The sequence below is a fragment of the Centruroides sculpturatus genome, unplaced genomic scaffold (assembly GCF_000671375.1).
Source record: "Centruroides sculpturatus isolate CEXI.00-Female unplaced genomic scaffold, Cexi_2.0 scaffold1604, whole genome shotgun sequence".
NCBI lineage: Eukaryota > Metazoa > Arthropoda > Arachnida > Scorpiones > Buthidae > Centruroides > Centruroides sculpturatus.
Genome location: NW_019385845.1, coordinates 87514 through 101692, shown reverse-complemented (window position 1 = coordinate 101692; position 14179 = coordinate 87514). Strand labels below are relative to the sequence as shown.

General features: G+C 33.4%; 1 protein-coding gene across 1 annotated transcript in view; it reads left to right on the top strand.

The window, feature by feature from the left end:
• LOC111642469 (Golgi-specific brefeldin A-resistance guanine nucleotide exchange factor 1-like) overlaps positions 1-14179 on the top strand; it is a gene marked incomplete at its 5' end in the record, with an annotated part of 87167 nt that overhangs the window by 47777 nt on the left and 25211 nt on the right. The window contains 2 exons of the mRNA XM_023388822.1: positions 482-582; positions 1551-1665. Coding sequence (XP_023244590.1) covers positions 482-582; positions 1551-1665 — 216 coding nt within the window. The remainder of the gene's footprint in view (positions 1-481; positions 583-1550; positions 1666-14179) is intronic.

The window sequence follows — 14179 nt, the reverse complement described above, 5'->3', positions numbered from 1 at the left end:
TAAATGATTGGTATAAAGTTCTTTTTTCCAGAAGGTTCTAAATTTATTTAATAATTTATTTATTTAATTATAATTATTAATTTACTTAAGAGATGGTGCCTAACGTCTACCTCTAGTGTCAAATTACTTTATACCAATCATTTAATTAGCCTTATTATAGCCCGATATTTATGCAATCGTTTGGTGATTTATTGTTACTACTCAAGCTTTGAGATGTTATCATTTGTAAATTACACTAGTATTGTAATAGAGACTGTCTTTTATTATTTTAATCACTTGAAAATATAATGATTAAAATTATACATATATATAATGTACATATGATCAGTATCAAACTTTAGTCATATTTTGAATAGTTTGGTTTATATAAACTAATTTAAAATTTCAAAATTTGCTTTGTTTAAATGTTTGACTTTTTCATGTTTAGAGGAAAGTCCTATTTTTAAAATAATTGTTTGACTTGTTACATTTTTTTATTTAGGTATTATTTCCACTCCTTGCTAAATTATTAGAAAATATAAATCCCCAAGATCCAATGGGAATGGAAGAAACAAGAATGAGAGGTGCAACATTGCTTTGCAAGGTAATATTTGTGTTATATAGATTAAAATATCTTAATTGCTTGAATTTATATGAGTTAATTCAATATTATATTAAAAAGTTGAATGAAAAGAATCGACTTTAATTAAATTACTGGATAATTATAATAATTTACTTATAAAGTATACACATTCAAAGTCATCTGTATATACATCATAGCCAAAATTAAACTTATTAGAAATACTCTGGAACATATTGTAGCAGGGGCATGCCATGACATTTGATGATAGGAAAGCTGTGTTTCTGTAAGAAGCCGACATCCAGGAGCAATCAGTCAATTGCATGTCAGTAATGGTCTAGGGTCCATTTGTATCGTTTATTCGATAAACCAGTAAAAACCATAGACTTCTCTAAATGCATTTTTAATATCACAATTACATTCGATAGTTCAGAATTAATTAGATAGTTCAGAACTTTGTCTAGGATTTTCCAATCAGAGTGTATATGTGTATATATATATATATATAGTCTAATTTATCACAGAGAAGAACCCAAATTTTCTTTGCAATGTAACAGTGAAAATGATGTAGAAAGTTCTAAAAATCAAGTTTAAAAATTGTAACCTTTTTGCTCTATAGAGAAATGAGGAGAGACTATGAAAATAAGGATAGCTGTGATGTCAATAGATCAATATGCCAGGCATGACAAAACTATACAAACCAGCTATCACTTGTAACAAAATGTAAACATATTGCTTTATTAAAGTTTTTAGATTCTTGTTGATATTTAACTTTAAAAAAAAACACATAAAAAAAGAAATCAAGTATAAGGGATATACGGGTATGTATGACTGATGAATAGCAGAAAGTTATGAACATAAATTTTTGTTTATACTATTTTGTGTAATAATATATGCAATTTGAAATGTAACATTGACCTGATGCAGATCTTGTTTAAGATTGAAAACATTTGTCAAGTTTTACATTAAATTTCATTACTGGATGTTAAANGGTTTTTCTTCAACATTTAAATCCTTTATTAAGTTTGCCTACTTTTACTGCATTATGGCTGACCATTCTTGACTTCATGGATAAATATATGCATGTTGATGGTTGTGATCTTTTGGTAAGTAAAATGTTTTGTTTTTATAAATGAATAAAGTAAATTTAAATAAAAAATTAAGTATAGGTCTAAAATAATTTGTTTGTGAATTATTAAATTTATCATCAGTTTTATTTAAAATTAAAGAAATTTTAATAAATTTTATTTCATAGTATCATTGTGAGGTGATCACACTGCACTAATGGGTGCACTTGTGTAGTGCATTATATATTTTTATTCAGATGGAATGTACGATTGATTGGATGCCGTACCAACCAGGACCGGCCTGGCTCGTTCTTATAGGCCAGGTGTGGCCAAACTTTTATCCCTTAGGGGCTACTTTTTCGGTAAAATATAGTCTGCGAGAGACTATGAATATGTCACGTTACTATCTGACACATGATTTTGCGCCATTTTATGCGATTGCCATTTATATGCGCATGCATTAACATTCATTTGCGTTGTTTATTGGGATAAATACAAACAGTATGGGTACGTTGCACAAACAGTCTATTATTGTTAGAATAAATTATCAAATTAAGATTTTTAAACATTAATTTAAGTGAAAGCAAATTGTTCAACTTTAGCTTTGCGGGCTACTTTCAAAACCTTTGTGGTCGACTGGTCAACTGAGGTCTACGTGTTGGCCATCCCTGATATAGGCGAACTAGGAGATAATGTAGGGCACTTGAATTCAGGGGGTGGCATGGCAAAAGTACATGCATAAATTACAATAAATAATGAAAAAAATAAATGTTTTTTTTATCACAATTCTTTCTCATGTGTTGATCCACGAGTTGCCATTTTGAAAGTAGCACTGTAGTCTCGTGATTGCAATATTGCATGCTGCATATTAAATCATGATTAACGGTCTTCATTTTTTTTTAAATGGGATGACGTCAAAGTCATTTGCCTAGGACACTAAGTTTGCTCAGGCCGGCAGTGGTATCAATTAGCAAGTTCTTTACTAAAACTTCTTAATTAAGGCAGATGATAATCTCTGGTTATGCATATGATCTCCTGCAGATAACATTAAAAACATACTGCTTTTTCTGTGGGAAAATCCTTTCTAAAAATGATCAGAAACAGATATATCCTAACAGTTTTTTGTTTCCAATATAATTCATACTACAGTAGAGCATCAATTATTTGACCTCCAATCAACCGTCACGTCGGTTAACTGACTGGTCTAGTCGGCAAATTCAAATGTCTGCTAGTAATGTGGTGCTACAATATTTGGCTATGTCTTGGCTACTTTAATATTATATTTACGTATTTTAGCTGGCAACACTGGCTCGACCATGAAAGGAGGCCAGGATTTAAACGAAGCTTGACTTTCTAATTTTTAACGATACAATAGCGACGATTATTATTTTAAAAAATTTTTGTTAGGCTTAACATCGATGAAAATTCAACACGAAATAGGTTAATAGTGATATACTAATATACTAATTACATGGGATATACTAATATACTATACTAATAATGTATTTTTTCGTATTTTTTGGTTATCCGTTTTTTCAATTATCTGATCAATTCCAGTCCCCAATTGAGTCGGATAATCGATTCTCTGCTGTACTATGAAAAAAATATATTTGGAATATTTTATTTAAATGGCATGTGTGCAAGAGGGTACTGTCATAATTTTTTTTTGTCATTTGATATGATTCTTATCAAAATCTAACAGTAATCCATACATCATCATTTGTTTTCATTTGCAAATAAATGCTTGTTTTATATGTAAAGAATTTTTGTACCAACAATTTTCAAAATGTTGAATGTAATTGAGCAAAGAATATGCATTAGATTTTGTTTTCAGAATTGAATTACTGCTACAAAACAGAAATGTTCTGTCAAAAAGAAGAGTTTTTGAGTGGTACGAGATGTTTGAGGAAGGCAGAGAACACATCAAAGGCAAACAATGCTCTAATACACCATCCACTTCAACTGATGAACAATATGTTGCTCAAGTCAGAGATTTGGTACTTGAGGATAGGTTTTAATGCTTAGGGACATTATTAAACATGTTTCATTATCATTTTGATCTTGTCAAGCAATTTTAAAAGATCATTTGGGCTTGTGGCATATTGCTTCTCGAATCATCCCAAAAATTTTGAATTTTTTTCAAAAATAATGTGTTTGAATGGCTGATTTGTGTTCTTAAAAGCATAGATCCATGTTTCATCACCCGTAATGATAGATGATGAAACATGCTTTTAAGAACACAAATCAGCCATTCAAACACATTATTTTTGGAAAAAATTATGGATCTACTCTTTACCCACCAAAACAGCTCAACAATCAAGTGAATGGTGCTTGAAAGGTGAAACAAGACAAAAAGACCATGTTAAAGTCAGTAAAAAATCAAAGTCATGTTGACTGTTTTCTTCAATTGTCGTGGTGTTGTGCATCACGAATTTGTGAACTTGCCAACTGGAAGGGGAATCGTTAAATCTCTCATCAGGATGGTTAAGGGTATTTGCATATGTGAGTGGTAATGATGGAGGCACAGATACTAGGCACCTTTACAAAAGAAACTTGTTTAATTCAGATTAAGAAAGTTTCTTACATAGATAAATGACAAGTTCCTTTTTTTAAGTAACAAAAGTTATCCAAATCGTCCAACAGTCCTTTAATTTGATGTTTATCATTTGATGGAAAGACCTTTAAAGGCAGTTCTGGGGCAGTGACGATAAGGTGTTTGGCAAAAGATGTCTCAGAACAAGTTGTGCACTAGGTGAATCATCAGGAGTGATGTTGATTTTGCTTGGAATGTAAGGTGACACAGGTTCGACTGTCAACACAATTTAGGAGAACTGTGTGTCTGTGTGATGCGCCCTTGAAGTCTGAGGATTATATCATTCTCCATTCTTGATCACCCATTCCAATTGGTCACTTTCCAAGTGGTTGTTCACATGCATTAAAATTATTTGTTGTTAGACACTAGAAACAATTTTTTTTTATTTATTCGAAAATACAACACAAACTAAACAATAGAAAAAGGAAAGTAAGTCTTAAGATTGACCATCTCTTGTTGGGAGATTGAATTCAACTTCAATTTTGACTCTCCCACGATCCAGGTTGGGATCTCATTAAACCTAGCAACAAATTTTGTGACAGTTTGGACCTGTCCAGGACCTCACAAATTCCTTCCAGCTGGCCAAACTGTTGACAAAAGATATTATTTGAGCATTTTGCATTGTTTGCATGAAGCAATTTGTAGAAAACAATCCAATTTGTGACGAGAAAGCTCATCAATTTTGCACCACAGTGATGCATCTGCTCACAATGCTCTTGTTGTTGGTGAATTTTTGGACAAAAATTTAAGAAATATTCTGCAAGCTCTGTATGACTTTTTTCTGTTCTCTCAACTAAAATTTTTGCTTCGTAGTCACCATTTTGAGTTGATTGATGCCATAAAACAAAATTTGCTGAGAGTCTTGAAGGGGTTTCACAAAAATGAGTTTAAAGCATGTTTTGAGGATTGGAAAAGCTGTTGACATAAATGCATTGCAGTGGAAGGGGATGAAATAAATTTTGATGAATAAATTCATATACTTATATATAATGTACGTACTGGATAACTAAATACGAATAAAACACACCTTTAATAATCCAACAAATAAATATTAGTAAAATAAAAATAATTTTAAAAAAATAATAAAATAAAATTTATTTTCATATTTACATTCTATTTTTATGTTAACTGAGGAAGATTGTTAAAAAATGGTAGAAACGTTTTTATTTTACTAATATTTATTTGCTGGATTATTAAAGATGTGTTTTATTCAAATAAATTCATTTTATTGAACCATTCACAGTACTTTTTGATCATGGGGTAATTAACACAGTTTTCACAGAATTTTCAAATTTTAATTTATTAATTTTCTACAAATATTTAAATTTCACCTATTGTAAAGTATTATATTATTTTTCCGACTTTTCCAACGATTATCGACACAACTGTGTGCCGGAAATAGCTGTTACCTAACAGATACTTTACGCGGATTCGCATTAATGTGCCAGGCCTGGACTTTAAGTGTGCACCAAATTAAATAATGACAGTTATTCAAAAAATAATCCAATAGTTAATAAAATTTCTAGTAATAACTATATACAAAATTTAGTAAAAATCAAATAACAATTTATTCAATGTAAATCAATAAGAATCAACCCGACAAAACTCAAATCAATCTATTTTCTAACTTAACTCTATTCCCCTTTGGAATTCGACAAAATTCAAAGACTTAACTTGTGTACAATAATTCTTATGAATTAAAGGTCCTAATCATCACCTCAATATATTAGGAAGCTTTTTCCTCAACTCTCAAGACTTTCTCTAATCTTCGATCCACAAATCGAATAACTTCAAAATCGCCTTGGAACTACTTTATCCTATTGGACACCTCTTTCTCGTTTGCTGCTATGAAGCTCACCACACTCATTGCTAACAGAAGCTTACCTTGGTCATCTTCACTTGAGGTTTGGTCTTTATAATGTGAGGTGACGTCACAATTCTGAGTGAGATTACTCCCCTCATTTACATACTTATTTGCTAACAATAAAAACTTTGTCTGGCATCCTATTTTCCAACAATACTTTCTAAACTTTTACATTATTCTTTTTGATATTTTCGGGATGTTTTATTCTTTAAGGCTTAGCAAGTTTCTAAGTTGTGCTTTTGGGGTCTCCCCCTTTTCTCGGTGTGGACTTACTTTTTTCTGCTTGGGAGCGCAAGTGTGCGCAAGTTTTATCTACGGCACTTTTCTCTTGTCGGTGAGTTGGTTTCTCTTCTTTTTTTAAGTTTCTAAGGTGAGTGGCGAGGAAACCTTCATCCTAACAAAACATAAGCCCCAAACAAAAATAGAATAAAAGCAAAAATAAAAGTAACTAAAAAATAACTCTCAGACTTGTTTCTTTACACTATTACAGCAGATTTTAAAAATCAACATCTCAAAATAAGAACTTTTTAATATCATTTCTATTCATAGGTCATTTCTACACTGAAGATATCTTTACAACCTTTATTACAAGTCTTATAAGTTTCAAAAAAGACAATTTATTTGGCATAATTTTGCTTTTGGCTTGAAATAATTATTTCCTTAGCGTTTAATAGCAATATCTTTGTAATATAAACTTTTTTACGAAGCACAATCAACAAACCCTTTAACATCCAGTAACGAAATTTAATGTAAAATGTGACTAATGTTTTCAATCTTAAACAAGATCTACATCAGGTCAACAGTATATTCCAAATTGGAATGCTCAGAACACAAGTTTTCAAAAGTTTTCTAAACATGTCTTTAAATAATTAGAATGTAAGATATAATGACGTAAATCAAACATATAAATACAGTAAGACCCCACTTAATGCAGGAGATGTGTTCCTAGATGACAAAGTACTAAACAAAACAGCGTTAAATGAAGCCATTTTAATAGAGTAAATAGAGAAAAAAGAACGCAACCAAAAATAAACAGATTTTACTTTAATTTTTTTTAATATTAATTTGCTTAATAATATATGTTAAATAACACACAAAACGAAACTTACTCTAGCACACAAACATATTCACACAGAAATCTAAAGTTTATTTTTTGTGATGAAGGTCCTGGCTTTTCTGAAATTCTTATTTTTTGTGATAAAGTTGCATAGTTTAATTTTTGCTTTTTTTCTTCTCTTAAGCAAATATCTGTAGCAGAAGATCGCATCCAAAACACCTCATCTTGCTTTTGCACTCCTTTCAAAATCTGGATCATTCGCTACAATCTGATCAACGATTTCGGTTATCATTACCAAACTTTTACTAAGGAAATCTGTAGAGAAATTCTTTGCTTTGTTCGTTTTCAGAATCTCTATTTTCTAGTTCTACACAAATTCTTTGTTCTGTCAGTTCTTGAAGGTTGTCATTGGTAAGGATCTCACCAGTAACCTGTAGTAACTCCTCAATATCCTGCTCGTCTAATCTTCTAGTCCTGTGGTATTGATTAGGTTGACAATTTGGTCAATCTAACAATACAGCAATAGGCTCTTCTCGTTGAAAATTCTTCGATACCTCCAGCCATAACTTCTTCCACACTTCGTTCATGCGTTTATCAGTTAATTCTTGCCAAGTGAAGTCGATATTTTCTATGGCATCCACGATGTTATATTTTTTCCAAAATTTCACCAAACAAACATAGATTTAAGGAAAGTACAGCACTACAACAAATTGCCACCTTTTGCTGATTGGTTTGTGTTAGTGAATAATCGTATTATATACGAATCAATGAATTGCTGTGGTAATTTGAATCAGTGTAAATTTTGAGTTTTTTTTTTTTTAAGGCTTTGAGCAGACTGTGTTATATCGAATCATCATTAATCGAGACAGTGTTAAGCAGGGTCTTACTGTATACAAAATTGATGGTATTTTTACAAATTATAAAATTAAATTCAATATAAATATAATACATAACATATTACAAAATAGAAATAATTAATTTATGTTGATATTTTCTGGTTTTTCATAAAGAAGCATTAGAAAAATACAAGGCCAGCCTGAATGGAAATTGTATTAATTTTAAAGATAGAAAAAGCATTTTGTATGCATGGCAATGCTTTTATGAAAAACTGGGAAATACCGACAGAAATGAATTATTATTTTATAATATGTTATGTATTATATTTATGTTGGATTTAAGTTTATAATTCATAAAATATTACCAATTTTATATATTTATATGTTTGATTTACATAATTATATCGTACATTCTAATTATTTAAAAACATGTTTAAAAAATTTTTGAAAACTTGTGTTCTGAGCATTCCAATTTGGAATATAATGTTGACCTGATGCAGATCTTGTTTATCAGAAACATTTGCCAAGTTTTACATTAAATTTCATACTGAATGTTAAAGGTTTCGTTGATTGTGCTTTGTAATTTGTTCCAGTTATTGAGAAGAAGGTAATTTATAAACTTTTTTACATAAAAAATACATTTGTAATAATACTGAAATTATCAATTAAAATGTGTACAATTTGACAGTATTTCTTTAAAAATGTAAAAAGTAAGCTACAAATGTCTGTGCTGTTGGTACAGCAGCACAGACATAGTAAGCCACTCATTTTGCAGTTTTTTAAGTGTTACTTCATGAGAATGACCATTAATATATACAGTTGAGTTAGTTTATTATGACCACCAGCTAATATCCAGAATAATCATGTTTTGTGGCATGGACATGTAGATGATGTAGAAGTTATTTGATAAGATGCTGGAAGGTTGCCACAGGTATCTGGAACCATGCAGGCTGCAGTGTATTTGACGTCTGCTGAAGGGTTCATACAGTGAATGTGTGGTGACAAGGTAGTGCCAAAGGTACTCTGTTGGGTTCAAGTTTGGGGAATTACTTGGAAATATTGGTCATATTCTTCCAACCATTCCCTGACAATTTTATCTATATGATATCATTTTGTCATGTTAGAAGATCCCATCTGTCCCAGAGAAAACATTCAATATGCACTGGTGTACTTACTTGATCTGTAAGGATGGATACATACCCAGTTCAGTTGAGAGTGCCTTCCATGGATATGAATGGACCCAGACAATGTCAAGAAAATATTTTCCAGATTGTAATGATGCCACCACCAGCTTGTGTTCTTCCAGCAATGGTTGCAGAATGTTTCTTCTTTTGAAAGGGTTGCCTTTTTCAATGAAGTAGATGGAGCAGAAAACATGACTCATTGAAAAAGGCAACTGTTTGCCATTCAGAAGAGCTCCAATTCTAGTACTGATATGCAAATTGAAACCTTTTCTGCCAATGTACCTTCATCAGCATAGGTGCAGTGACCATCTGTCTGCTTCAGAGTCCCATACACAACAGGGTTCACAATATTATTGTTTTTAGATTGATTTAGACATGTCTGGTAGCGAGCTCCCTGGTTCATTTGGGTGTTGAGTTGCTTAACTGTAGCATGTCGTTTGAGCCTCATCTTCAAAGCCTACATTCACCTCTCACATCAATGGTACATGGTATTCCACAGTTTCCATGCCATTTTTTCAATCATGGAACACTTTAATCATAGTATCATATTAGGGGCAGTCAAATGAAAATGGACAAACTGTATAAGAAGTGTGGCATGGAAGTTGGTAATGCAGGTAGGTGTGTATATAGAAGTGCTCTCTATTGGGAATCAGGAAGGAACAGCATAAACGTTTACTGCTGTGCCATTTGTCTGTTAGACGTGCTCAAAGTGAGGTCGGCGAGTCGTGTGTGCGTCCAACATCACTATGGAGGTCCGCTGCTTGTTGACTTCCTGGAATACGGCGCCATAATTAACACACAGCAGTACATGAAAACTTTGCAAAAATTGAACTGTGCCATCAAATCCAAACACCCAGGAATGTTGACAGACAGCATCATTCTGTTGCAGGATAATGCCCACCCACATGTTACCAAGGTTGTTTTGACTATGCTGCAGAAGTTTCACTGGAAACTTCTGCAGCATAGTCAAAACAGCACTGTATGGAGGATGTGTATGGACTACGCTGCAGAAGTTTCCAGTGAAAGCATAGTCAAAACGCTGCAGAAGTTTCCAGTGAAACTTCTGCAGCGTAGTCCATACACATCCTCCATACAGTCCAAATTTCTCCCTGTGCGATTTCCATATTTTTGGAGCCGCGAAGAAAGACATTCGTGGCCGTCAATTTGCTTCGGATGAAAAGGTGCATGCCTGGGTACAATCATGGTTCCGTGGGCAACCGCAAACATTTTTCTATGAAGGCAGTGATCATCTTGTCTCAGTGGGATAAATGTATTAACAGTTATGGCAATTACTTTTCAAATAAACAGTTTATTTACTTTTTCCCATCTGTCTCGTTTTCATTTGACTGACCTTAATACAAACACTTCACAAACTACACAATTTCAGAAATACTGTCACCCTTGACCAAAAGCTGATGATAATCCCCTTTTGCAGATCTGATAATTTGCACATTTTACCCATGACAGCAACAATTATATATTTGCACATTGCCTACATCTCACCTTATTTACATACCAAGCCAGCTCATGATACATGCCTTAATTCATTGGCTATGTGCTGCTGACATTAAAAGTAGAAAGTGATTGTATTAATATGGCCCAACTGTGTTATAAATGAAAGTGCATTACAAATTTTTAATTTATTTCATTTATCATAGTATTATTAATTAATATAATAACCAAAGTCTGTTTGATTGTTTGTTTATGGCTTCACTTGTTGTCTTTTGACACATGGTGATACTTAAAGAATGTTAAACTTTATGCCAAATATTATATAATACTAAATATACACACTGTCAGACAGCGTTAAAATCTTTTTATAATATGAGTAGTTTCAATGATATAAAATCATCATATCAGGCTAGCAAACATCTCAAATTTGGAACAGAACATCACTGAATGCAGTATAACATTCTGGACATTTAAAATTCACAACAGAATTCAAGGCTTGAAAGTACAATAAAGAACAGTGGGCTCTTCCTATCTGCTCCTATAGAAAGTAGAGTTTAAAGTAGTCACTTTCCCATTCACTATTCGCTGTCTGCTTCTATATTTGTTTTATATAGATGATTTGATGTTGCGTAGGAGGATACAAACCAGGAGCTGTCACACTTTTGTACGTCCTCTATCCATTGTGTACGCCTCCATTTCCTTTTCTTTAGAAGAAGAGATGGGTGCAAAAATAGCATTCTGAGATCTCCACATATATAGATCCTCCAGGGAGCTTCTGTATTCAGTGAACCATAAGTTTAATGCCATGCCCCATGTATCCCAGCAACACAGGTTTCACTCATTACATGAGTTTTAAGCATTTTTGGATGGCAATAATGCAGTCTCATATGTGAGAGTAGGGGTAAGAATGACAAGATTCAGTTGGAAAGGAGTCACTTAATGTAATTTACTACACTTAAACATTTATTAGATGGCATGAAAGTTTGTACAATACATTACACAACTAAAGAAGACACAATATTTGCATTTGCATTTACATGCATTATCATCGTGGAGAGAAAGAGAGTTCACAAATTTCAATACCTTACAAGTTTGAACTAGAAATCTCATGTTGAAGAGAAGGGAGATAAGTTCTTGACATCAATTAACAGTTCTGGAGAGTGATGGCACACAAGCTGAAGGACGATGAGAAATCCAAAGACATGAATAAAACTGCAGATGGCAATAGTATGCAGGCACAGATCTTAAAGGGATGAACAGGTGATGACTGATTGGAATCAACTGTTTCTCATTATGTTAAAAACAGCAAATACTTTGGAGGTGTCTAAAAGTTGCAAGAAAGTTGAAAAACTCTAAGGTCAGAAACTTGACATACACTAGCTTCTAATGAGGTCATCCTTGAGTTGTTTCTTGTTCAATTCTCACAATATGCATTTGTGGTATCTTCATCTTTCTGCCTTTCTCCGCACAGTCAACTTTATGTAGGCTTATCTGCAATGATAGGGATGGACTGTCCCTTTTCAAGAAATCTGGGGTTTATGCTGTACCCCTTTTACACTCAACAACTGGAGAAAATACATGGTACAGTACATTGGTGTCATGACCAATATGTTGGTGAGTCATTTAGCAGAGCACCAACTGGATATCACAAAATGTAAATACTCCACAGAACTCACTAAAAAAGTTGTAGATTCCAATTTCAACCTTTTGTAGACCTAAACTGCCCACCTTGGGTTGCACTGATCATAGGCATTATTTGTTTGGGAAGCCCTCCTCACTTCCACCCTGTGCCCATGCAATATACCTTCACTTGGACTTCCTAATTTGTGGATTGTGAGGAATGCGCGAATACAGTGGACAAAGAAACACAACTTTTACGATAGGAAATTCTTTAATTCGCGCACAGAATACCGGAAATGTTGTTCGGATGCCAGCTACAATCTCTACCCTTGAACATTACTTAAGTTCAGTAACAAAAATTTTACGAACAAGTTATATAACGCGAAAACTTCTTAGTTTAATGACTATTCTACTGATAGAATATACAATTATACCTTATAACTAAGCTTACGGCTAATTATTATCTTCTAAAGATGAAAAATAGGTCTAAGATAAGACAGAAATTGAAATATAAAGATGAGAGAAAAGGGAAGTCGGGTACCCAATGATTTCGGTGTGCTTCACGGGGAATTGTAGTAAGTGGGAGTGAGCCTCTTGATTCACGGCGAATGATAATTTCTTTCCTATGGAAATTTTTTTTTTTGTCTTCACTATACACTTTAAAACGCATGAAAATTCCCTTCTCAGTTTTCGTTAGCCTCCTCTTTCTTTTCTCCTGAAAAGTCCGTTTGGTCTCCACTCGGTTCAACACCCTTTGAGAGCCTTCTTCACATGTCCTTTCCTCTCCTATACTACACCCCAGAATGACCTCCTGGACCCCGTTATACCCTGAGGGTTACACACCTTCCCCTTTGTTACTCAGGGGTCACCTGCTGTTACACCGTTAAACAAAAGTAGTGAGAAACTTCCAGAAAGAAAGACAATAGAAATGAAGACAAAGGGAAATATATTTAATAAAATATAAACTATAACTATACAATTATGGCATGTAGCCACAGGATTACACTTTTCAAATTTTTCAACTACGACACCACACTAGTGGCGTGCCGTGACATGGCATTTGACGCTAGGGAAGCTGTGTTTCTGTAAGAAGCCGACTTCCAGGGGCAATCAGTTAATTGTGTGTCAGTGATGGTCTAGGGTCCATTTGTATTCGTTTGTTTGATAAGCCAATAAAAACCATAGACTTCTCTAAATGTATTTTTAATATCACAATTACATTCTGAATTGCCAGTCACAATATAAGGACTAAAATTAAAAATAAAATTATAAAAACTTAACTTTGTGAAATAAAATGTGTGGTAGATTACATACCTGGTACAAAATATTATTCAATTCTGTATGAATATAATTTTAATGAAAATTATAATTAAATATAGCTTTGCAAAGAAACATATATAAAAATAACATAAAATATTCTTTACTCTTTAAATCTTAAAACAATCCACTTAGTCAAATAATTCCCTATGAGTGGCTAATGGATGGAATCAGAGACTGTCCTGGTAGGTGTGCAGTGTGTGCATGCATGCGGACTGCCAAATCCTGAGGGTGCTGATACTGGTCAATGTCAAATGCCTCTTTTGTTGCATCACTAGTATACCTTTTTGGAGTCTTGATCAAATAATTGCAGATTTTAATTAATAAAACAAATTTATTAAGCACTCAAATACTGTACAGAGTGCCGGCAGTGTCGTACACGTGGTCAGACAGACTGTCCGGGAGACAAAGACTGAAAACTAAGGGCACGGTAAGTGTTGCCAGGTTGGCCACATACTCCCTCCCCAGTGACAACGCTCAGGAACTTAGACGGGAAACGTACAGTTCGTCCAGAACGAGTCGTCCGTGGAAAAGGTGCCTGGATTTGCGTGGTCTCATCCGGTAGGTGGTCGTTTCTATCGACAGGTCCATCGTCACTGTTGGAGAATGGCGAAGGAAAATGGAAGGGTA